Source organism: Lytechinus pictus, chromosome 8 (genome assembly GCF_037042905.1).
Source record: "Lytechinus pictus isolate F3 Inbred chromosome 8, Lp3.0, whole genome shotgun sequence".
NCBI lineage: Eukaryota > Metazoa > Echinodermata > Echinoidea > Temnopleuroida > Toxopneustidae > Lytechinus > Lytechinus pictus.
The window spans coordinates 24,300,357-24,327,364 of NC_087252.1; the positions used below are offsets into that span (position 1 = coordinate 24,300,357).

The following is a 27,008-nucleotide window of genomic DNA, read 5'->3' on the forward strand; positions in this document are numbered from 1 at the left end:
TTTATGTTATCCGAAAGGAGACAATGTGCATTTTACCAGGTGCGCATTTTGAAAGAAAAATTGAAAATACCGTACATTATGTACATAATTACATGTATAAGTACATACTAAAGCGAGTTTTTAATTACATGTATAAGTGCATTCTAAAGCGAGTTTTTAATTGGATAGCACAATTTGTCAATTCTTTGCATCCCAGCTAAAAGTCTTGCGGAAATCCTGAGGAATAACGTATGGGCGGCTGCCAAGTGCACTTTTGCGTGAAAGTATCATTTTTTGCGTAAAATTTGAAAGACTGTTGAAAATCACGCATTTTGATATTTTGACGGATTATCATCATATTTTTGGTTATCTTTGATATGGAATTATTTTTGTTTAGAGTTTTTAATTATAAGTCTAGTAAATATGCATATCAATTTCGAATATTACACACACATATATGGCAATATGAAATATAAAATCGTGATTTACTAAAAATAATAGTTTGTGAAAACTATCAATAGTATAATGTTTGTGTTCCGCATCTCAATTTCGTCAATTTTAGCGCTAACCGAATAAATACATAATAATTGTTGTCATGGCACATATAGTGAAAACAAATGTTGAAATAAGATGCAAGATATATCCTTTTATGTTACATATGCGAAAGATAACAATGAACATTTATCGGATGCGCATTTCTGATAAAATACAAACAGCGCACAATATTACATCTATATTGCATATACTAATATCAATCAGTGCGATACTCGTCATGATATTATATAGGATTATATTTACTTTTGTAGAGTTCGATCTTCTTGCTATTTCCGCGAATTAATTGGTGCTGAACGTAAATCTACCTGTGGCGATATTCATAAATAGGTCTGATATTTAATTTGCCGTTACCATGGTAACATTAATTTTGTAGGAATATCTATATCCAAAATCATAGAAACAGTAGCGTATCTAGGATTTTCCACAGGGGGGGGGGGGGCAAAACCGTCGGCCAAAAAAATTGACAAGCAAAAAAAAAAGGTCTTCAAGCTCGTTGGGGGGGGGGGGGGCATGGATACGTCTTTTGCATGGGTTGGGACTCGTCAGGGGGGGCAGACTGCCCCCTCTGACCCCCCCCCCCGTAGGTACGCTAGTGCATAGAAAATATACATGTATGAATAAAACGATCGAGCTAGCATTTTTAAACTACTCTGTCAATCTACATTTTACTTCAATTATTGGATTATCAAAGTCTAAAAAAATATGGCCGTTGCCACGGCAATACCTATTTTTTGTCTCGCCTGCATGCATAGCAGAGCAGGACTAAAGGAGCCACTTTTCCGGCGGAGGCGACGGTAGCTTTGATATAACAGCGTCATATCAACCTTGAAATCTTAACCAAGGTTACGTTTTCGAAATTTCGTTATAACTTTGAACGTATATGAAAAAAATTAATGACACTTATGACATTATTCAGGTATTACTGATCGTCTTGCACAAGGTTTAGATCACATGATTAAGGTCAAAGGTCATTAGAGTCACTGAACTTTGGCCATATGGGGGTATTTTTTCTTAATGTCATCATAACTTTTGAATTTTATTTATCCAGTTCATGATTAAACTTGAATATAAGGGTATTAAAGTATGATGGATCATTTTGCACAAATTTCAGTTCACATGATCAAGGTTATACGTCATTTAGGTTCGATGAGCTTATTATTTTATTATCACATGAATGGCGCTTTTGTGAATAATTATTAGTTTCAGTTGTTTCTAATGTTCTGCTGCTATAATTATTATGTGAAAATATGAATAATAAATGTTGTTTGGTCTTTTGCATTGCAAGTTATAATTTTCATTCAATTCATTTTGCTTCATTACAGTTTTCGCGTTTGCTATTATCATAGGTCCATGCTGTTATATATCGTAGTCTAAGACGGGGGCCGGACAGTCCGACCCTGGGCAGCCCTGGACATACATGTATGTATTGCCAATGCCAATTTGGGAAATGCAATCTATATATTACAATATCTGCGCTGGACGCTGGTCATAAAGCCCCTTTCACAATTGACGTACGACCTGTTTACGACCACCTGCAACAGTTTTTTCTTGTTGTTGCACGATCGATCCCTTGGTGTCTTGCGAGCACTCGCAGTCGTTGTAGACGATCGCACAAACTCGAGGTGGTCGGAGGTGATCGTGACTGGTCGCATCTGAACTTTGAACATGTTCAAAATCCAAACGCGATCAAATACGATTGATTCACTCGCAACAGGTCGTACCATCGGTCGGGCGATCATCGTGTGAGTGTTGTTCAACGTTGTACGACTTGGTGCGAGAGGTGGCACAAGACAAGGTTTCCACTTTGGCGAGTTAACATCGCGAGTTATGGCGAGTTATAGCGAGTTGCCAAAATGAGGCACTCGCGATAACTCGCATAAAGCTCACCATGAAACTCGGGATAACTCGCGACAACTCGGCATGGCTCGGCGGAGCTCTTTTAAGCTCGGGACAACTCTCCTTGAAGTCGTGAGCAGTTTCAAAAATTTTGAACATGTTCAAATTTTTTGCTAACTCGCCGTAACTCGTGCTGAACTCACCTTAACTCGTTATATACTCGCAGTACTCGCAATAACTCGTAAGAAGCTCGAGATAAACTCGTAATAACTCGTAATAACTCGCCACATCTGAGTATACGCGAGTGCGTTCCGAGTTTCCAAGAGCGAGATACGAGCATTGCGATCGTTTTACGAGTCAACAGGAGGAGCCCACGAGATTAGCGCGACCTTAGATCGAGCACCCCGAGTTTCGTATGAGTTTATTCCGAGTGCGTGGCAAGTGCTCAGAGGCATGCCAGCTGAATGATAAATATCCAGTGATCTATATTTTCCCATACATATTTCAAAGTGAGGGCACATTTCAAATGACCACGCACGTATACACACGTACTTTTAAAGAGGCTGTTGTCAATACTTCTAACAAATATTAAGGAGAAATATGCCTCGACCCAAGAGATCTAAGAGTCGTGCAGGTATAAAAGATGTCATTCAAACAGGAGTTGAACTAGAAGAAGTGGAGGATGAGACGAATGGAAAGGAAGAGGGTATAAATGTCGAGCAGAGTCAGGAAAAGGAAAAAGAACAAGACCAGGTCCAAGCTCAAACTACTGAGCACCAGGCATCGCCTGGTCGGATAGGTGGGGAGGAAAATGAACCCATCCTTCTCCACTCGCAGGGTTCTTTGTCTGGCACCCCAGGGAAGACGAAAAAAAGAACAAAGAAGTCCACCCCTAACAAGAAGTCCACCCCGAAGATGCGAAAAAGGCACCTAATCGCATACACATTTACCGATGAACAAGAAGTTGATTTAGCAGAGTGGTATAGAGATAACGACTGTCTGTATAACAGGCGACTAAAGACATACAAGGATACTGCAAAGAAGACAAGGCTAGTAGAAGAAAAGGCAAAGGAGTACAACCCCGTGTGCTCCGGTAAGTGAAGATGAATATTTGGGTGGGGGGCGAGCTAGCTCTGGCGGCAAAACGAAGCTTCGCTTAATATTTTTTGCTGCATTCATTACTATAATTTCTACTATGATTATGATAGCAATAATTATCGAAAAATCCTGTAAACAACTGCCAATATTTGGTTCTGAAAATTTTGATCTCCAATTTTTCGTTTATCCCGTTAGCTAGCTAAGTATTTCACTGTATGAGGAACATCAATTTAATATTAATAAATTCGTTTGTTTCTTTCCATTAATATCTGAGATCTAAATTACTAGTTTTTGTCTCACCTGCATAAAGTACAGAGTTAGACTATAGGCGCCGCTTTTCCGACGGCGGCGGCGGCGTCAACACCAAATCTTAACCTGAGGTTAAGTTTTTGAAATGAAACTTGGCCATAAGGTTAATCAAGTATTACTGAACATCCTGCCTGCGTTTCATGTCACATGACCATGGTCAATGGTCATTTAGGGTCAATGAACTTTGGTCGAATTGGGGTATTTGTTGAATTACCGCCATAACTTTGATAGTGTGTTGGTCTAGTTCATAAAACTTGTATCACTGAACATCCTGTGCGAGTTTCAGGTCACATGACCAAGGTCAAAGGTCATGTAAGGTCAATGAACTTTGGCCACGTTGGGGGTATTGTTGAATTACCATCATATCTCTAAAGTGTATTGGTCTAGTTTATAAAATGTGGAAATGAGAGTAACCAAGTATCACTGAACATCTTGTGCGAGTTATAGTAGTTTTCAAAATCAGCACTGCTTCTATATTGAATTGCGTGATGCGGGTGAGACGGCCAGAGGCATTTCACTTGTTTAATTTAATTTTTGCAGTTGAACAGCTGAACAATTTCCTCAAGTCTATGAGGACACAGTACAGCCGTCTGACGAACCCAAAGTCTGGAAAGGGGACCAGAGACACACCTTTAAGTGAGAGGGATCAGTGGATTCTCAATACATTCCGCTTCCTCGAGGGACATATTGTGAGGATGAAAGGGAGAACATTGGGAAGGGTAAATATTTTATTTTTATTTTATTTTATTAAGATCTGTACTATCTGATCTATTTGCTACATTTAAACAAATATATAAAAATCGCCATGGTGTGTCTTTGTCCAAGAGATGTTGATAGATTGACTTTTTTTGCAGACCTCTAAAGGACGAGTAGCATCCCAACCGAGAGAAGACGAATACTCTTCCCCCGACCAGGATACTGAGACTGATGAGCGTGATGACAACAGTGAGAATGACCAGACCGCCCAAGAAGCTGATGACGCCACCTCAGAGCATGAAGCTGGCTCTTCGTACATCAACTTATCAACTGTTGGCAAGGGCAAGGGCAAAATGAAGAGGAGGTGTACAACACCCAAGGTTGATTCCTCTGACGAAGCCAAGGAAAGAGAACTGCTGGAAAAGGTAAATTTGGTTTGTTGTAAAAGAAAAGACAGTACAGAAGGAGTAATACATGTATTTCATCAGTGTTCATGAGTATTTATTTGGGAATGCAAGTATACACTAAAGTAAATTCAAACATCCCACATATTACAAAAATCATTCCGTTCTTTGGGGTCTTTCTGTGATACATTAATAAGTAATTAAACATTATGATACAGAACATTGTAATGTATTTAAAGAAACCGATCATAAAAGTGTTACATTAAGATCTCAAAATGTGTTTTATATCGTGTGCAGAACATTTGGTTAATTGTGATTTTTGTTTCAGTACTCTAGAGATAATTTCGTGATATCGTAATTCCAGGTTAAATGCTAGATAACTTATGAGTTCTGTGTAACATGGTGAAATATAAACGATGCACCCATAAGTATTAAAGTGACTGGTATCCTTATATTTTGTTTTAGCTCCTCCAGCGAGCAGATGAGGTCAGAGATCTACGAAGGTCTTCTTTCGCCTTGTCATCTCCCCCCACAAAATTACCCCCCCATGAGGAACAGGTCAACGGTTTCGTAGCGTACTTGACCACTCAGCTGCGACAGATCCCGCAGGAACGGTGGCTTAACTTCACCATAGACATCATGAAGATGGTGCAAAGCTACATTTCACCTCCTTCAATACCTGCTCCACTTGCTCAAACCCCTGTTCAGTCCCAACATGAAGAGCCCTTCCATTCTATGCATCAGACGTCCCAGGGAGCATTTTCTTACGGCAGGATGCCACCAACGCCCTTCTCTCCATCAACATTCTCTTCACGCCAACAGATGACACCACAACGGATGACAAATCCACCTGGAATCTTCCACGAATACCATGCACCGTCGCCTGCGTCATCGTTCATGCAACAGCAAAATCCAGGTCCTTCAGGATTCCAGAGATCGTCAAGTGGGTTTTTTCAGCAGGACTATACCAACAACATCGAAACGCTTCAAGCTCCATCGATGTCTCTGAACCAGATGGGAGTTCAGGACGGTGGGATGAGAAGCTCACCGGAAAGTGCAGCATCAGCAGCAGTTCCGCCACCCTCGACAACAAACGCCTAGAGTAGGCTCTTCGGCATGTGGCGATATCTGTTTTTGTCAGTTGTTAAATTAGTGTTCTATTTCTAAAAGTTTGGTTTTAAACGTTCAGATTTTGACTTGCATGTTTATTTTTTTGTTCTAAAGTAGTAACAGGGTTGATTCCTCGGTCCATGCAAGATGTTGAGACTCATATTGCTACAAATTTTGACTATGTTTGATGGATAGAAAAAAAAGATCACCAATAATGGATGAGCCAATTGTAGTTTTGCATTACGTGCGTTTAACTTGACTTAATTGTTCTGTATTCAAAATCATTGGTCTTGATTTACGAAGTAGAATGTGGCTAGTACTCCACTGTCATTTGAGTTTGCCAATTAATCCGATGGTAAGATGTGGTAGGTCCAGTTCTCCCTGAAACATTAACAAAGAACAATGAATAATTCATCAAAATTCTCTCAAAAGCGTACAAGTGTAGAATTGAAAACATTATAAAAGTAATTTAATTGTTTTTTCTCCTATCAACAACTATTAACATGTGAGAAAAGGACCTCTTATTTCCGATAAAAATGATAATGTTTCTGTCGTAGTTTCCGAATGTGTTCGTTTACAGACCTTTTGTGTAGTTGAAATTTTGACAATAAAGTGGATTGCCATAAAATAATTTATTCTTCTTTGTCATGTGTTTGTGGTTTCCTAGCATGTACAATTTTTAGAGTATAAAATAAAATGAGATAATCCTTAATCGATACCATTGTGGAAATGACATGAAATTCTTGAAGGAAATTTGTTTTGGGATAAAATGTAATTCAGAAATCAGGTAACATGCATCTTTGGCAAATTTACTACACGAAATCTTACATAGCAATAAGTCAACTCTGAATATTTGTATGCCTATGTGGGGAAGACTCTAGATACAAATGCGCACACCGTATCACCTTTTAGATCATCTTCTCTTGCCAAGGGACACTACCAGCTGGAGAGGTGTAGTAGCTGCGGAGGTAGTCACGTTGTGCCTTTGCCGCTTTGGTGGTATTGTTGCCTCTCATGACGTCCAGGCTCGCCAACTCGCGATCGCCCCTCCATATTCCTGGAATGATGTTGTGGGTCGCTGGGTCCTCAAAATCCACTAGATTATTGTGCAGCTTTGGGAACCGGATCCTCAAAAGGTTATGAAGTACACAACACGCCAGCACGACAGATTGTACTCGGTCAGGGGTCAGGTACAGTGTCCTTAGAAGGCAGCGGAACCTGAAATAAAAAAGACCAAGGCGATTTTTTTAAACAATATACGTTGAACCCTATCCAATGTAGCAATTAATTTAACATGTTTAATGCTCTGTATGGCATAATTATCATACCTGTGCGCCAGTATTCCAAAAGCGTTCTCGACAACGCGTCGTGCTCTTGACAGCCTGTAATTAAACAGTCTTTCCTGGTCGGTCAACAGGCGGTGAGGATAAGGCTTCATCAACCAACTACGCAAAGGAAATGCGTCATCAGCGACAATCGAAAAGGGGATCGGTTCATCGTCGTTTGGCAGAGGTGATGGTGGGGGTATTCCCGCTGTGTCATCTTCCAAGGCTTTTCGAAGTTCGCATTCCGAGAAAATCCCACCATCTGACCAGCTATACAAAATAACGATGAAAAAAATTATATATGCATAAAAATTATGAATATACATATATATATATATATATACACATACTTAATGAACAAATTGAAACAATGAAAAAGTAACCTGGTCCATGAACCTATACTGGTTCAAGGCAATATATATATATATAAAGTATATATATCATCCTGACACATGTTACGTAATTTTTAAAGAAACCAATTATTAATTCCAATTATTTGGATAACATTTTTCATATATTGTATCCAAATTGAGAACTTGACACACATGACTTGAATTATATTTATCGTGACTCACCTGCCGTTGCTCCCAACGTCGACATACAGAAAGCGATATTCTGCGTCTACAAGGGCAAGCAATACCACAGAATGGTAGCCCTTATAATTGTAGTAGACTGACCCTGCATTCGTCGGACATTTTACAGCGATGTGCTTCCCATCTAAAGCCCCGATGACATTGTGGAAGTTCCAACGTTCCGAAAACCCTTTGCTTACGGACATCCACTTGGCTGGCTTGGACGGGAGGCAGCACACTTCTGGAGCTAATTCTGCTATGATAGCTTTGCATGTTTCTGGGACAATGCGGCAGATGCTACACTTGGCGACTCTGAAGTTGTACTCCAAGCTTTGGTATGAATCCCCTGTCGCCAGGAATCTCAGGGTGATAGCAAGACGAAGTCCGGCACTTAATGCTTTCCGCATGAACGTGTCCTGCTTCTCGATGCGAGGACCAACACGGGATAAGAGTTCTTGAAAAATCCCAGAGTCAATGCGTAGAAAGTTACGAAAGCCGTCCAGGTCTTCGCCAGCTAACTCCGCCATCAGCGTCTCATAGTGTCCGTATGTTGGCCTCCTTAACAACCATGGTCTTGTCCAAAACCTCCTTTGGATCTTCTTGGTCTTCTCTTGAACATCTCTTTTTCTGCGGCGCCTCCTTGACAACAGGGTCGCACCAATTGTGCAGAAGATCAGGGTCTCTTCTTCTTCAAGCAGAGCGAAAATGCTTCTGGCATCCATCTTTGAGCGCCAAAAATGTGCATTTCCCGCCCCTTGGTCGTATAAACTCTTATCTTGATAACTCGTTCATAGCTCGCTTTAAGTCGTATAAAGGTCACTGCAACTCATACTAAGCTCGGTCTGACTCGCTTCGCACTCGGTTCACTCGTACAGCGAGCGTAGTGAACTCGATGTTGAATCTTTTGTCACTCGTGCAAATTCCAGAAAAATATGTAAATTTCACGCGAGCTTGTGCGAGTTAAGGCGAGTTGGAGCTCGCGCAGCTCGCGTATGACTCGCAACTCCAACTCGCCAAAGTGGAAACCTTACATGTTGCACATGTGCTTGGAGACCTACAGAGACCAGTCTTGCGACTGGGTGCGATAATATGAGACTGTTGCAAGACCGATCGAAATTACGGCTTACTACATTCCACTACCGTTGCATTCGCATGTATGCGACCGTTCAGCCCCTTTCACAATTGACGTCCGACCAGTTTACGACCGCCTGCAACAGTTTTTTCTTGTTGTTGCACGATCGATCTCTTGGTGTCTTGCGAGCACTCGCAGTCGTTGTAGACGGTCGCACGAACTCGATTTGGTCGTGGCTGGTCACATCTGAACTTTGAACATGTTCAAAATCCGAACGCGATCAAATACGATCGATTCACTCGCATCAGGCCGTACCCGGGGTCGTACTATCGGTCGGGCGATCATCGTGCGAGTGTTGTTCAACGTTGTACGACTTGGTGCGAGAGGTGGCACAACTAAGTAGTCGCATTTACTTGACTGGAGGTCGTGCAACACTTGCACATGTGCAAGCGACCTACATGTACAGAGACCTGTCTTGCGACTGGTTGCGATAATAATATGGGCCATAAGACTGTTGCAAGACCGATCGCAACGGCTTACAACATTGCACTACCATTTCATTCGCATGTATGCGACCGTTCCACTCGCAATCCCTCGTGCAACACTCGCATGTGATCGCACGAGCACAATAAGAGCATATGCGACTTACTCGTGCAACGGGGTTTACTGGTTGTTTTTGTTGTACAACAGCTGTTGCAACTGTGAAAGCCTCTGTGCGATCTTATGAGATGACTAGCGATTGATGCCTGTTGCAGCCTGTCGCACGACCAAAAGGTCGCAAATGGTCGTACGTCAATTGTGAAAGGGGCTTTAGCCTTTAGATTTATTTGTCATAATGGTCGTGCGACTACATTTCCCAACATGGCAATACATGTGATGAAATGAGCTTTAAGAATTAAAATGTGAACTTAAAGAACCTACTCTTTTAGTATTTCAAACATCATTCTCCACAGATAATTTTTTTTAGCTTATGCAAATGGTTATTGACCGATCTATTTTAATTTCTGGTCTAATGAACTGTTCAATTAACTGATCAAAGAGACCGCAGTTGCATGAAACAACACCTTCTACATTCTAAAATTGGGAAAATGAGCTACGGACACTGACATAAGCCTTTTGATAGAAGATGCATGGAAGTGAGGGGGAGGGGAAACTTGCCCCCCCCCCAAAAAAAAAAAAATCAAGAAAAGGCATAAAACAACAGAAGCAAAATAATAGAAAACTTGTTGGGGAGGGGGTCATTTAGTTATTTATTTATTCATTTATTCTTTTATTTATATATTTATATATATTTATCTATTTATTATAACCTCAATTGAATGTAAATATTGTAATTTTAAACATTTTTTTTGGTTAATAAACACAAATTCTTCCCTAAATTAAGGCTTTTGCTTAAAAGACTTGGTCAGTCAGCTCACTCACCAGCAGCGTAGCTAGGATTTTGTCAGCAGAGGAGCACGGGGGCAGGGCTTGGTATTTTGCAGGGGGTACCAAAATAGATTGATTCATCAAGTATTTATTATTAAGTACATATTAGCTTTATTCTCACAAGCACGATTAAGTATCTGACAAGGCCCATTTGAATAATGCGAGCGCGAAGCGCAAGCATTTTATAATATGCCATGAAATTTAGAGCTGAAAGTTAGAAAGTTACACAATTCGTAAGTGTAATCATGAACATGTAATGTAATGTTAAAAATTTCAGATATTTTTTTATATTCTGACGTGAAAACGGAGCATTTAATACATATTAAAAAAAAATGATATATAGGCTATTGATGCGAGCGCGAAACGCAATCTGATTTTTATATTCCAATCCGTAAACTGGACATTTTGATGACATTTTGAAATAAAGAATGTTATGTATCTGTTTTTGAAAAAATCCAGCACAAGCCGAGCTGGCTTTTTTTTAAAATTAGAAACGAAACATTCTAAGGCGCGATAGCTCAATCGGTAGTGAGGGGGTTTCGGATTCCGGTGGCCTGGGTTCGATTCCCACTTAGCGCGCTAGTGCCAAATAAGGCATTTAAATGGTAGTAAGGCATTTTAATCCTATAGGTCCCTCGGAGAGTACCTTAAGCCATCGGTCATCTGGTTGCTTGCTTAGAAGCATTCACGCTTTCTTAGCAAATGAGGTAAAACAAAAATCGTGAAATCATGAACAATGATCAGTATTTAATTATAGCATTTGATGCGAGCGCGAAGCGTAAACTGAAAATGTCGAATTAAACGAAGGATTTTAAACATGTTTTTAATGTAGAAAAAGATGAATATCTTACTTAACAAAAACGTTAGCGCAAAAGTGCGAGCTAAAATTGGGAGAGACTAAGAGCTAAAGATTGGACATACAGTATTCACATTCATTTAATAATGGACTGGATGCGACTGGATTCTGAGAAATTGACACTTCAAGCAAGGTTTTTTTTTTAAACAGATAGCAAGTTGTTTATCTCATATATTAATGCCAGCGCGAAGCTCGAGTCGAAAATTTATTTGCCATCTTTTTGTAATCCCGTGTAGGGTGCCTATCTCGCTAAATCACAATAAGATATACACTCGAATCGCGAGCAGAATACTTTGGGTATATTACAACGGCGTACAGTACCCAGGATTTTCCAAAGGGGGGGGGGGCAATTTTTTTGGAGGATATTTCGAAGGTTTTCAACCACAAATAAAGGATTTTGTACCAGAAAAAAAAAATCGTCAGGGGGTACGTCCCCTGCATGAGTTGTGACTCGTCGGGGGGGGGGGGGGGGGGGGGACAGTCTAGCTGCCCCCCCCCCCTTTACGCTAGTGGTATATTATCTTGAAAACGGGATACTTTCAGCTCCATGTAATCCTTTCGGACACTACACATGACCTTAGGCAGCGGGGGGAGGGGGGAGAGGAAGTTGCGGCCAGAAATTTTGTAACTCGTTTTAAGTATGTATACTTATTCATGTAATTATGTTAATAATTTACAGTATCTTCAATTTTACATTCAAAATGCCCCCCCCCTCTCCCCGCTAAATTTTGCATGCCCCCTTTCGGAAAATATTTCTTCCATCCTACTTGAAAATTCTTTTAATATTTGTGACATTAGAAACGATCGATATTCGTTAGATGAACCAATTTAAATCGAAGAATTTAAGTTGTAAAAAAACTTAAAACTATTGATAGTGTTCACAAACTTCTATTTTGAGTAAATCACGATTTTTTATGTCATATTGCCATATATGTGTGTGTAATATTCCAAATTGAAATGCATATTTAGTAGACTTATAATTTGTAATTCTGAATAAAAATAATTCCATATCAAAGATAATAAAAAATATGATGATAATCCGTCAAAATATCAAAATGCGTGATTTTCGACAGTCTTTTAGATTTCACGCTAAAATGATACTTTCACGCAAAAGTGCACTTGGCATCCGCCCGTACGTTATTCCTCAGTATTTCCGCAAGAATTTGAGCTGGGATGCAAAGAATTGACAAATTGTGCTATTCAATTAAAAACTCGCTTTAGTGTGTACTTATACATGTAATTAAAAACTCGCTTTAGTATGTACTTATACATGTAATTAAGTACATAATGTACGGTATTTTCAATTTTCCTTTCAAAATGCGCACATGGTAAAATGCACATTGTCTCCTTTCGGATAACATAAAATGAGATATATTCCATCTTACTTGAAAATTCTTTTAATATTTGTGGCATTAGGACATTTACTATACATTCGATTAAGAAACGCATTTAAATCGAAGAATTTAAGTTGCGTAAAAAACTTTAAACTATTGATAGTTTTCACAAACTTTAATTTTGAGGAAATCGCGGTTTTATGTTTTCCTGTGCCATTTGTGTGTGTGTAATATTAAAATTTGAAATGCATATTTATGAGACTTATAATTTGAAACTCTGAATAAAAATAATTTCATATCAAAGATAATTAAAAATATTAAAATAATCCGTCAAAATATCAAAATGCGTGATTTTCGACATTCTTTCAGATTTTACGCAAAAAATGAAACTTTTACGCAAAATTGCGCTTGGCATCCGGCCGTACGCTATTCCTGGGTATTTTTGCAAGACTATTAGCTGGGATGACAAGCATTAGCAAGCATTAACAAATTTTGCCGTCCAAAGTATAAAAAATCGTTTTGGCCGGTCTACTATAAGCTCTTTAAAAGTTTCATCCATGTCAAACAACCCTTCACAAATGTATTATTAGGATCAGTAAATACAGCTCACGCTTCGCTCTCTAGGGGGGGATAGGTCTTCGATGCCCTTTTTCTATTTTTTTTTACATCCGAAGGCGTCACACATGTTTCAACGATAGAGCATGTTTAATAGCTCCATGCACAGTAAAAACGCTGTTTAAAATTTTTATACAACGCTGTTTACTATATGAACCTTACAGTAATTGTTTAAACAGTTTAACAAGTGTTTAAATCTTAAACAACAAAGTTTAATTTTCAATATCTAATCTTCAATAAATTAAACATGACTGTTGACACTGTTAAAAAACTACTGTAAGGTTCATATAGTAAACAGCGTTGTATAAAAGCTTAAACAGCGTTTTTACTGTGTGGATAGAGGTAATTTTTAGGCATTATGTACCATAACGCTTTTTTATGTTCATACGCAGAGAGAGTGAGAGAGAGAGAGAGAAGAGGGGTTCCTTCTTATAGCTATATTTATCCAGGGACGCATAAAATATCGCGAACCTGCTTTCGTAGACATCTGCCTTTGCGGTTAGTCTTTTAATCACAGACCCTGTAAATCGAAACAATCCATCTCTACTAGTAGATGCGAACAACAGGTGCGGATCCAGGGTTTTCCAAAAGGGGATGGGGGCATTTTTGTACGGGAAAACTTTGACAAGTAAAAAAAAAGTTCTCTCTACAAAATAAGGGGAATTTTGTTCAGGAAAAATTTGACAAGCAAGCAAAAAAAAAAAGAAAAAAAAAAGGTTATCAGAGAGGTTTCTCTACCTCATATGCACTATGGGTTATCACTGCAAAATACAAAAATGGAGGTTATTTTGTTCCAGAAAAAAATTGACAAACAACCCCCCGAAAAAAGGTCCTCACTTGCAAGTTTCAAAATTTATTGATCAAAATCCACACATATTGGATCATTTCAATTTTACAAAACAAATACTAATGTGGACAATTACAGTGAAACATGAAGTTACAAATCCAATATATAATGTAAATAAATATAAATACATGAGATAATTGCATGAGATTTTCCCATAAAAAACATTGTTTGTGCCTCTCAAGGAGGGGGGGGGGGGGGCGGATGTAATCTCACCTGGATCCACCACTGGCTAACAAGAATTTATTTGTTTAAGCTTTGAAAATTGTTTATTACAAACTCTTAAAGGCTTATTAGTAAGTTATGCTGTTAGGGGTTTGTTCTCTAATAGGCCTCATTTAAAGGACAAGTCCACCCCAACAAAAAGTTGATTTGAATAAAAAGAGAAAAATCCAACAAGCATAACACTGAAAATTTTATCAAAATCGGATGTAAAATAAGAAAGTTATGCCATTTTAAAGTTTCGCTCAATTTCACTAAACAGTTATATCCACATCCCGGTCGGTGTGCAAATGAGGGAACTGATGACATCACTCACTCACTATTTATTTTGTATTTTATTACATGAAATATTCTAATTTTCTCCTCATTGTCCAGTGAAACAAAGTTTTATTTCTCCCTGAACATGTTGAATTACCGTTGCTTAACATTTATGGTTCAGTCAAGTTGGTCCTCATTGTCAAATCTGCAAATTTTTTTATATAATGTATAATTCGAACAGTAAAAAACTAAAGAAATAGTGAGTGAGGGACATCATCGATTCTCTCATTTGCATGTGACTATATTGTGCATATAACTATTTTGTGAAAAATAAGCGAAACTTTAAAATGTCATAACTTTCTTATTTTGCATCCGATTTTGATGAAATTTTCAGCATAATGCTTGTCTGATTTTTCTCTATTGATTCAAATCAACATTTTTCTGAGGTGGACTTGACCTTTAAGAATTTGTTTGCATCAGTGGTCTGAACCGAAAATATAACATGTCATCCTCCTAGGATTATTCAGCTAAAACTAGTTGACCACACCTGGATATTGCGAACCAGTCGGCCTTTGATCACATATCGAACCGACGAGAAAAGACCTGGGTGCTTTTGTTCTTTTTATTTTGCTTATTTCTTTCATTCGTTCGAGACATACACACAGCGTGGAGTTGCAACAGATAGAGAGAGCGCGGGAGAGAAAAATAGGCAATTTTACCGGGGCAATATAATCACCATTCATTAGAATACAAGCTCACAACAAAAAGGTCCCCGGTTGAACTCTTTCGCTTGCCACTGCAAAACACCATGGCACGATGCTTGTGATGTCACTCAGATCCACCGTGATTGGTCGAATGAACTCATTAGTATGCTAAAGAGGCGGAGTCTCTATGTTGGCTAATCAGAATATCGCTTCGCCCATTGGCTACTTAGCTCATTGTAGTAAAATTACCTGCGAGGATTTCGGCGTGCGCAGACACTAGGCAACACATTCTATTTTTACTCGACCAATGTAAAATACCGCTGCCCTTTACGTAGTACTGATATATATTCTCTTTGTATTGGTTGTGGTATAATTACCAGGGAGTATGAAATGACACTCAACAGAGTGAAGCTAGGGTTTTAAGACAAGAAAGCATGTCACAAAAAATTGCAGTGAAATGCAAAGGAATTCCACTGGAAAAGCGAATAAGCGATTGTCTTTACACTACTCTGCGGGAGGGTAATTTATTCATGACGGTGGGATTTAAAGGACATGACAATAATAAGTAGTTATGCAAATCATGTTTGTGTCGCAACTGAACATGAATAATCATGATGAAATATATCAAGAATCCACCAATGACAGTAGTGATGAATATTCATCAGAAAATTTTGACCAATCACAACACACTAAGCCGAAACCTTCGCTCTCATTCACCATTTTTAGAGTAAGGGGTCTGTGGAGAACTCACAGTATTGGATCACAGATTACGTTGGATTTCCTCACTTTTTTGAGCCCGAATTCTTCCGAAAAGGTAATGTAACGTAAGAATAATATATCAAGATTCATAGCTTATTGATAGAATTTTAAATTTGTTTTATTAAGATGAAGTTTAAGCTGTTTGTTTGCAAGTATGTTGGTGTAGTGCAGTGTTCGATAGTTACTACGCCGGTACTCACGTATAGCTCGCGTGTACAATTCGCCGCCCAGCTGATAGGTCGGCGAGCTGATACTGCGTATAATTCGTATTCGTAGGCTAGTGCACTGCCGTAGTAGTACGCTGCCGATCGATGAGATCTGCACTGGCACTGCACTGCAGAATTGCACACAGTTCTATGCAATGGGCCTATGCCTGGCTATGTGAAAAGTATTTTTTTACCCAAATGGATTGAATACTAGTGCCCTTACGGTACTATGAAAATTATGAAGATGATTGTGCATGACTTGAGTTTTACTAGAATTATTACAATTCCGGTACCGTAGCCTAGGCCCTGTATAAACTGATAAAACAAACGTTAGATAATAGATGATTTTTAGATCACGATTCACTCACACAATCGTATTAAACTTTAACTTAAAGTTTAAGTTTAAAGTGACAAACCGACTCGAAAGTTGTTTGGTTGGGAGTCTACAAACAGTCTAACTAAGTTAGCGACCTTTAAAAAAATTATTGATCGATTTTGATTAATTTTAATTCCCCAAAGTCATATGAAGCATGTAATTTTGCAGGTGAATGTTTTTAAAGTTGATGAAGAGTTGATCTAGGCCTTGCCGCCTTGGTCTATATTTGTTAAACATAATAATGCTAATAATTCAGATCCGAGAAATGGGCCCCTCTCTTGTCGTTATTAGCATTCAATTTGTTAACCCCCTTTTTTTATAAATATTAACAATTTATTCCATGGGAGAGGAAAGCTGTCGTCTCACTGACGAAATCAACAGCAGCGAAACGGTCTGGAAACATTAGTTTACGAAAATGCTTATCTATTGAAGAAGAAACAAATAAACCGGAGGAGTCAGAAAAAGGGGGGAAGGGGACCCCTTAAATACATTTAGATTCGCTGTTTATGGCACAAAACAGCACTGTTGTGAATTAGTCTGCAAATAAAGACTAATATTTGACACTTAAACCAACAATACCATGTCTAGAGAGAAGACTAGAGTCCAAACTCTTTTTGTGTCTGGTACAGTACATAATGAATCTAGTCTCACTACTTCAGACTCTGTATTAATATGCAACTATGCAAATTGTGAAAAACAAACGTCTGTGGCCTGCAGACTAGGTGTGAACGGGTGTGAGTGTGTAAAAATTACAAGCGCATTCTATATCTGCACCGAAAGAGAGTTCAAGCAACTACATTTATCAGTACAGCTCATAAAAAGTTTAGCCAAAACCAATTTTAAATTTAAAACATGATTGTTATGCAAGAATGAGTGACCCATTTTTATTACTTATTTTCAATTTATGAATGTATTCTTACTATCCAATACAGTTCTTACATGTTTTAGGTGTTTAGCATGATAGAAGCTGATCACTCAAGCGTCAACATACTTCAATTGATTGATTTGGTGCACAATACTACTACTACCCACTTTGGTTTTTATTTGTTCTTAGGGAATGTGTAGGCCTTTTGAGTAATCTAGAACATGTTGAAACTTGCTCCTCACAACTGAACTGTAGAAATCTTTCAAAAAGTATATGTAGTAAACAGTACTCACTATTTATTGTCCACAGAATGACTGACTGCCCTTTCACACAGTAAAAAAAAAAAATCATAATTGAAATGATGACTCCAGTGAAAAATAAGGCTAATGACTAATCAGTCACAATTACAATCGTAATCATTATTACAATGATGATTCAAGATTCACATGTGAAAAGGCCCTGACTATCTTGTGAAATGAACATTAGGACTTTAGGGATACTCATACTGTTGCAAATTTTAATCAGCTTTTATATCGAAGGCATGGGTTATAAATGTTTGAGAACAAAGCTGAAAAAACAGTGAATTTAAACTATCACTATTCAACAATTATTATTATGAAGGCTAGGAATGGCATTTCACCATGATTTAATGACTACCTTCCTAATTGAAAAGTAATTCATTGATTTTATACAATTATACAAATATTTAGTAACCCACAGCAACAGCTAATAATAATAAATTGCATTTTTGTAAATGGCAAAATATATTTGTGATATGGTTGGTAGGGCTTAAAGTGTGCATTAAAAATGCTTTATAGTGGTATTATAGATTTCATAATATTGCTTCTGTAATGCAACCCATTTTTTGTAAAAAAAATAATAATGTAAATGAAATTAAAGTGGTGCTATGTTTACATTCTTATTTCTTACTGTACCTCAGACAATAAGACTTTAAGAAAATTCCCATTCTTGTATGGAGTACAATATTGGACTTCACAGATCCCGTGAAAAATTGTTATGGAAGTCACATAGACCTGTTGAATCTACCAGAAGCTCATATAATTTTGCTTTCTCAAGTGCTTTCATCATACAAATAAACTAAAATACATAATGGTCCATTGGTTTTTCCCCTATAACAACACAACAGCAGTGTCGCATTTAAAACCTTGTCATCCAGCCATGGATGGTAGTATTTTGGGAAGTGTTATTTCTTTGTTTTGGGCAACTATCTCCAACAGGATTTGCCAATAATAAAGCAGCTTGGGTCATTAGCAGGTCACTCGTGATACGTTCACACTGGAAACATCACACATAATGACAACATAGTCAACATTTATTCATGTTCACACAAGTCACCCATCAAGCCAAAGTACAATGTAGTAGTATGAACTGGTTTTATAGATCCCTGTTTTTGTCTTGCCTTTGCTTAGGTCCGGATCTCACAGTTTTGAGTTTGGGTAGTTCTAGTCAGAATGAGGCTTGTTCCCACAATGTACTATACATGTACATGTACATGTATGGCTCAAGTCATTGGCGTAGAGAGAATGGGGGGGGGGGACTCGGGGGTACAGGACCCCTCAAAATTTTCATGTCCAAGAAAGAAATATTTAAAAAAAGCAAAAGAAAGAGAAGGAAAGGCCAAAAAAAATGTAAAAAGTAAAATTTTCTTTGTACATAGTACAAATAAGATTTAAGTTCAAAAATCAAAAATTTTGTTCGCTTGCTTCTCTCACTCACAGATTTTTAGAACTAATTAATGCCTCATTCGTCAACGCCATGTCATGCTCCTTAAATTTTCGGCTATAATTGAGCTACTGGCTCTTAACTATAGGTTCCATTAGAATAGAGAAATTAGTGCTGTGGCATCATAGTCGTGGCGGTCATTTTGTTCAAAGTGTTGTGTGTTCAAGTCCCGGGGGGCCAGTCAAATATTGCTGTCCACATGGGTGACCAAAAAAAAGCACATTTAAACAGGTGTTTTTTCAGTTTTGTACGCGGGCCGCGCATGCACTCGTTAAGGGTATCAAAAACACTGATTTTCAAAAAAAAGTTTTTTTAAAAAGACTGGTCAATGGTCAGTCGCGGGGTCAAACGTATTAGGGTATGGTTTTTTTCCCGAAGCTTTTTTTAAAGACTAGCGAACTAACGTGTTTAGGGTATGTGTTTTCCCCAAGCTTCCCCCCCCCCCCGGGGCTTTGTATTATTTTAACCCTAACTGAACTGGGGGCATGCAATGCCCATTGTTTTTGTCTAATTATTAAAACTTATTATTATCATGGAGAAAAACTTGTTAAGGGGTCATTCTGGTGATTACTTGTTCAGGGGCCAAAATGTGTGAATAAAGCCTGCAAAATACTTGTTTAAGGGGTTATTTCTCACACAATGAAAAACTCGTTTAATGGGGGGTGTTTGAAAATAATTTGGTCATGCATGTGAACAGCAATATATTTAACTGGCCCTCCCAAGTCCCTCTGCAGCACTTGTGTCCATTGGCAAGATGATCTCTCTCCACTTTTACCACTCTTCATCCTGGTGGGTGTTTCATGAAGCTTTACATATGATACAAATGACTTTACGCATGACTGGTGATCCTTTCTTGTGCTATGTGATATCCCTATGTAATTGAGTTATGACCTAAGAACATGTTCCAGTCGTGCGTAAAGTTGTGCGTAACTTTACGAACAGCTTTATGAAACGGCCCCCAGGTGGATGTCATAAAGCTGTTAGGAAGTTGAGAGCTACTTTAAGAACGACTGGTGATCCTTTCTTACGCGATACATAATCACCAATGAACATTTTGGTGTTTACCATTTACCATAAGAAAGGATCACCAGTTGTTCTTAAAGTCGCTCTTAACTTACGAACAGCTTTTTATGAAACAGCCCCCCTGGTACCCATTAAGGCGACCGCACACCTTACGATTGGTCTGCTACCCGATTTCAGAATAAAATGTAGTAGAATTTGATGCTAATATCGAGACATGGAATATCTTACTGTGTAATGTTCTAAATCATCGTACGAATACCTATGTTCAAATCTGTGACTATGCTATCATCCTTAGAATAAAAGCGAATGTAATATCTAGTCGTAGTGACGTCAATCACGTCATAGCAGTCGTACGATTGGCTACGATTTGAAACTAATTTGGCCTTTACTCCAGAATAAAGGCTTGCAATCTTTCAAAATGATTATATTAGTATTCTTTCAATTGATTTTTACCTCAAATAAAATGATACATTTATGTTCCATTCACATTTTCAGAAAATGAGCAAAATGCGATTTGTTCCAAAATCGGATCGCGAACAGTCGTAAGGTGTGCGGTGGCCTCTTTTATGCAAAAGCCAAAGTACAGGATGCCTTTGAGTTTGGGAACTATTGCAGGAATACTTCTCAGGGAGTGGAGAAAGGGTATTGTGTCCAGGCAAACGAGCACCCGGAGGTAGTCTGCTGTGCAAACCCTTTACTTGAGTTTAAGGGTTCTGAAATTGAAACATAAAATTTAAACTGTGCTAGTCCATTGCGAAGGCTCACTTGTTGATCAAATTTTCAATCAGGGTCTGTGCCTGCAGACTAACAGCCTGGAGAGATTTCTCCACATTTTAGTACAGATCAACAGCAGAATGTAATACATGAAGTATGTTTCATTAAAAAAAAAAAGGGTCTGCAACATGGAAGTAGTCTGTTTCTGTTTTGATTGTGAAAAGTGGCATCATGATGGCATCATAATGAGATAAATATATGGATCAGTTGATACTTGATTTTCAGTCAGAATAAATTGTATCTTGTAAAGTATGTGCTCTGATCGAATCATTAATTTGTTGCTTCAAGATCCTGTGATTGCAAGTTCAGGTTTCTTAACTTGTAGGCTAGAAGTGTATGGCAAGCTACGAAATGCTGCAATTGGATTGACTATGATTCTCATATTCAATCCAAATATTTCAAAGCAAAGATATATTGCTCTATACTTGTATTACAGTATAGAGTAGGACAGAGCCATAAACACAAATTGAAAAAAAAAATTATCTGATGACATCATTACAGGAATAAAAGAACTTCAAACTTTTCAAGGTTTTTATGATAGACATCATAATTACTGATTAAAGATCAGGAAGCTATCTATACATTCATTGTTACTCACAATCCAGCAATATAAACGATAGATAAATTATGATTAGAACCGTTTTTTTCAATAAAGTACAGCTACAGTACTTGCAACTTGGCCTGAGTCAATTTTCCAATTTACCCAGTAGGTAAAAATTATGGGCTATGCAGAAAGTGCAATGTATAGCAATGCCAATACTATTCTGTTCTAAAGTTGATCTGTAAAATCTTTAATAATAGTCCAGTTCATGCTTTGTATTCACTACGGTTCTCTTTTTTTTAATGAAGTGAAGACTTTTTATACAGCCCCCAAAATATCAAACAAATCGGCAAAACAAATAAAACACCATACAATGAGTAACAATACTTTGTTCTAGTGTAAAAATGAAGTGTACATGTATACGGTATAAGAATGTTTTAAAGGTGTTTTTAACACTTCATGTAGCTTTCAGAATGCCTCTTCTGCTTCTGGATAGATAATATAAATATTGATGATGTTTGCCAACATGAACTTTTTGTTCTTGGTTTCGTGATAACGATGTGGTTGTGTGGGTTGTGTGTCGCAATATTGAATGGATGTTTAATAGTCCAGGGCTCTTTGCATGTAAGCCTGTGGAAGTGAGTCATATACAGTACACCCACCATCAGTTGACCATATTACTGAAAGGAAAGAAAGAGAGAGAGAGAGACAGAAAGAGAGAGCGAGGGAGATAATTTAGAGGGTGTGTGTACTAAAGAGACAAGGACAGAGAGAGTGAGCGAGACAAATTTCGAGGTGTGAACAAAGAGATAACTGACAAATATAGATAGAGAGAGAGAATGATAAATTTAGAGATATGTACATGTATGTATTAAAGAGAGAGACACAAAGAGACAGGGAGACAGAAAGAGAGAGAAGAGGGGGGGGGGGAGAAAACAACTTCCATGCTTAATAGGGTAATGAGTGTAGATTGTTTGGCAATTGGGATAAAGAATTAAAGAAGAATCGGACACAATTGATTCTGTTATAAGTCAAAATTTGTCAATTTGTTGTTTGCATAAATTTGCCCTGTATGGTTTATGAAAGAGGGCATTTGGTAAACCTTAACCCCAAGACTCCAGGGCCCCATAGCACAAAAGGTACTATTATGGTAACTTTGCCATCCAATGGTAACTACCATGGTAATGCTGATCACCAACCAATCAAAATCAAGGATTCCAGACAAGTTACCATTTGATGCCAAAGTTACCATAATGGTAACTTTTATGCATCGGGTCCCAGGACTGAGTAAATGACCTTCTAAATTATTTTTCTTTTGTGTGTAATTTTCTTACAGATCACAAGATGAATGGGAAGAAAGACAGAAGCAGGCGGAACAAAAAATCAGAATCCCCAGCGACCCCGGCAACCCCAGACTCCAACCCAGGAAGGACCAGAAGAACAAAGCTCTCCAAAGACGAAGATGCAACAGATGACTTTGTGAGGCACAAAAAGTTACGGAACGCCAGCAGGAATGGAAGCAGAATGGCAGTGTCCAGTGATTCGGGGACCAGTGAGCCGTCATCGTCAGGAGCAAGTACACCAAGGCCTGGTTCCCTTGAAATCCCTATAAGAGAGACAAGTACAGAATCATCTCCTGTAGGGGAGGTCCAAGAACTGCCAAAAGGGAAAGGAGAAGTGGTATCAAAGAGGTTGGTTGTTAATAGTGATATTGTAAGTGCCAGGACTACAGAATCACGGCAAATGGTGCAAACGGTTACTGAAGTTAAGAGCATGGCTGAAGTGGTCCAGGATAGTGAAGATGATGAAGAAACGGACAGCGCCCTCTCTGGGGATGATGAAGCCATGCAGTCAGAGTCAATGAATGAGCCAGTATCTGCCTTGACTCCTGTCAGGACTGGTGTGAAGAGGCCGGGAGAGTTCCCAGAGTCTGCTACACCCCAGAAGAAGCTAGCTGTTGATGCCAAAGAATTGGAAGGCCAGAGGGTACTGGCGAGAAGGGGTGAAGCATTTTCTCCTGGAATAATCAAACTTGTAAAAAAGAAGAGCATTGGTGTGTTGTTTGAAGGGGACCAGGGCCTTACTATGTTCAATGATGTTATGGACTCAGATCAGATTTGTATTGTCAGTGATAAAGTGCCTCCAGTGAACACACTGAGTAATGGGTCCAAAGTATGTGTCCAGAGAGACGGCAAAGGACAGTATTTTGAGGCCTTTGTCAGGGAAATGAGACCAAACTCCATTTATCAAATTGTTATGGCTTCTCAGTTACGAGAAGGCTCAAGTAGCAGTTCTGAAGACATGACAGTCCCTCTTTGGAAGCTGAGGATGTTACGACCTCCGTGGCAGAACCCTCCCTCTGGACCTGTTCAAACTCCTGGTGCAATTGCCAGACAGCTGACATACAGTCCCTTTGAATCCAAGAATGAATCTATTCCACTGCCTAATCTGCACTTTGACTTGCATAAAGTGACACCTCCAGAACAGAAGACACTTTCGGATCGACTTGTCCAAGACAGGAATGTCTTTATCCGTGACAGGCACTTGAGTGGTGAAAGGAGAGTTCAGTTGCCTCTGGAGGATATTGGGTCAGATGACGAGCTCAAGAACTTTGACAGGCCCCTGGAATTCCGTGGACGACCAACACTTACTCCAGGAACAACTGGTACGTCCACCCCTGGTTCTCTCTACTCTCCTTTTGAGAGCAGCCTGGCTCGATTACCTACCAGCTATTCAAATCGCAAAAGACACATCAGCAGTGCCAGTAACGCATCAACCATCTCCATTGGTAGCACCCATTCCCTGACACCTCCACCAAAGTACAAGAAGGGTGAAGTCATCTGCAACGCCAATGGAGTCCGCAAGAAGTTCAACGGTAAGCAGTGGCGACGACTGTGCTCCAGGGAAGGATGCAACAAGGAGTCCCAGAGACGTGGTTACTGCTCTCGACATCTTTCCATGCAGGGTAAGGACCTGACAGGGGAAGCATCTTCTGGCCAGGAGCAGGACTGGGACAGTGACTCAAGGTGTTCAAGTGCCAGGACTGTCCGCACAGGTAAGATGGCTGATTATCATATACAATCCTACACCCAATTTGCACCTCACAGAAAATCCCTGAAAAATCACAAGCAAATAATCCCATGCATGGAATATGTGTGTAATGGATTTGTCTGAAATGTTGATGTGATTTCTAACTCCCACTGGCTAAAATTTGAAGTCTGTGGCACCTTTGGCTATAGGTATGATATTTCTTTTTAATAGGCGAGACTAAAGATTTTTTTTTATATTTAAAGGGAAAGAGTGACATTTAGAGGTTTAATGCAAGCGCATCAATTTGTTTATTTCAATTATTAATCTCTTAAAAATAGGGGATTCCCTCCTTGTGCTCCTGCACGATCATATTTCTTAGGCTTGGCTTACGTTTTTTTATAACTAATATCTTGGTAGTTCCGGGTTTTCTCTGTGGATTGATACTTGCACAGAGTATGCAGCAAGTAATAGAACAATGAAGAAGGCCAAACTGATTTACACATTTAATTTGAAATAGGAAAATTACAGCATACTGTACTTGAGCTGTAATGCAAATTGCATCTCTGGCTAATCAGCCTTAGCATAGTGAACTGCCTGACGATGATTAGTCTGTTATCGTATTGAGTATTTGGATTGAAAAAAAAATCCCTTTAATAAACAAACATGACAGTCTTATGATCTCAGGGAAAAAGAAAATTGGGGGGGGGGGGGTGGGAGTTCAGGGCGATTTCAACCCCCAAAGTATTAAAGTGCGCAAAAGAGAACCAGAAAAACTTATTCACTGCAATGTTCAATTTTATCCAATATGGCAGGTGTAGGCAGTACTGTACCTTGTTTGTGAAAAGTGTTCCCCTGAAAAATGAATGTGAGAACTACATGTATATTATTCAAAACAAGACATGATCAATTATAGTTTTATGTTCAACTTAAAAACATTTTTGAAATAATTTGTTGGCTTCCAAAGTTTATGAATTTGACTTGCCCTGCGTGGAGCTTCATTTTCGCTTTTAATGAGCTGAATACAAACCAGCTTACAATTTGAGTGTACTGTAGAATTATAAAGGAGCTTTTTCAGTACGTGCGCTTTTCAAGGAGTGAGCTGCAAAATTTTCTTAAATTTTTGTCATTTCCTGGATGGAAAATGTGCAACACCCACTATACTCTGTGAATAATTTATATCACTCGTGGCCCTGGGCCTCCTCTTCATGAAGGCATGCCTAATTTGTACTTTGATCAGAAATGTTTTAATAGAAAACTGCCTGAATGGAAGCTTAAACGTATTCAATTGACATTTTAAGGACCTTGTGAAGGCAGATTTTCAGAGTGATATGATATGAGCACTGCTGCTATGATAACATCATTCACAATTCTGTAAAGTGCAGTGTCATGTCTGGGATTTAATATGCCTGATAAATAAAATGCCCTGCATGCAAGTTTTAAGCGATGAGAGACACCCATGAAGCACTTCATTAGAGCTGTAGAGTTATATGACCCTCCCCTAATAATTTCTGGAATAGTGATTTCAATGCTCTCAAATCACGCCCCTTTACAAATAGAATTTTCTTTGAGATTTAATTTTCACATCCAAGCGAGGCAATTTCATTTAAAGATTTTTGGTCTGTCTCAGGGGGGGGGGGGGGTGGGGGTGGGTGGTGGGGAAAAGATGAAAAACTCCCATTGGCTGAGCACTGTAGAAAGTAGAAATTTGAGGGGCCATGACTCCCCCCCCCCCGGCAAGTGGCCATGCTTCATCATTCGATACATGTACTGTATCATCAATAGCGTTTAACAATTTTGTGATTTTATACATGTAGTTATTCTACAACATTTTGGTTAATAATTTTATACACATTCATTCAATTATTGTTTGAAATAAATATTCAAAACTATAAAGAACAATGATTTTTTAATTAAATTGAAGAGCCTCTATTTGTTTGCACTCATAAAAAAATAAAGGATAAGCATTGATTTTTTTAGTTTTCGTAACAGTTTGCGAATTGGACTGTGATATATGTTTGATATCCCGAGTCCTCTATATGTGCAAATGACTTTGTTTAACAATCAAATATTCACTGTGTATTCATGATAGCACTCATTACAGTTGCACAATATCAAGCAGTCAGCACTTGTCGCTTTGAATTTGTGCCTTATTTACATACATTATTAAAGAGAGAGAGAGAGAGAGGAAAAAAAAACTCTGCCAAGTTCATTCACATTCACCATCGATTGATTTTGATCATTTTGTAATCGCTTTTCACAACAAACAGTCCAAGCTGGAAAATCATGTCTGCTTTTTGGCAGTAACTCCTAGCAACAGGAAATTAATGTTATGCTTCTATTGAAATGAGGATGGCGGCTGGTAAATAGCATCTATAGGGGATGTGAAAAGATGGAAAGAGAGGGGGGGGGGGGCATGCTACATGACAATAGAGAAAGGGGGGGGGGGTGTAGAGTAGACAAAAGCATGCGGAGCG

General features: G+C 38.7%; 3 protein-coding genes across 3 annotated transcripts; 2 read left to right on the top strand and 1 right to left on the bottom strand.

Moving 5' to 3' along the window:
* The first annotated feature begins 2,887 nt into the window (after positions 1-2,887).
* LOC129281549 (uncharacterized) lies at positions 2,888-6,611 on the top strand. The gene is made up of 4 exons (XM_054917474.2): positions 2,888-3,463; positions 4,318-4,496; positions 4,632-4,898; positions 5,343-6,611. Exons 1-4 carry the CDS (start codon positions 2,971-2,973, stop codon positions 5,976-5,978), a joined length of 1,575 nt encoding a protein of 524 aa, XP_054773449.2. The 5' UTR covers positions 2,888-2,970; the 3' UTR covers positions 5,979-6,611.
* Positions 6,612-6,895: 284 nt separating this feature from the next.
* On the bottom strand, positions 6,896-8,606 carry LOC129281745 (putative nuclease HARBI1). The gene is made up of 3 exons (XM_064104169.1): positions 7,888-8,606; positions 7,316-7,582; positions 6,896-7,205 (listed from the first exon to the last, which is right to left on the bottom strand). Exons 1-3 carry the CDS (start codon positions 8,604-8,606, stop codon positions 6,896-6,898), a joined length of 1,296 nt encoding a protein of 431 aa, XP_063960239.1.
* A 7,322-nt stretch (positions 8,607-15,928) lies between these two features.
* Positions 15,929-26,709, top strand: LOC129266176 (protein capicua homolog). Its single transcript, XM_054904022.2, has 2 exons — positions 15,929-16,031; positions 22,841-26,709. The coding sequence occupies exon 2, from the start codon at positions 22,849-22,851 to the stop codon at positions 24,676-24,678; it is 1,830 nt and encodes a 609-aa protein (XP_054759997.2). The 5' UTR covers positions 15,929-16,031; positions 22,841-22,848; the 3' UTR covers positions 24,679-26,709.
* Positions 26,710-27,008: the final 299 nt, after the last annotated feature.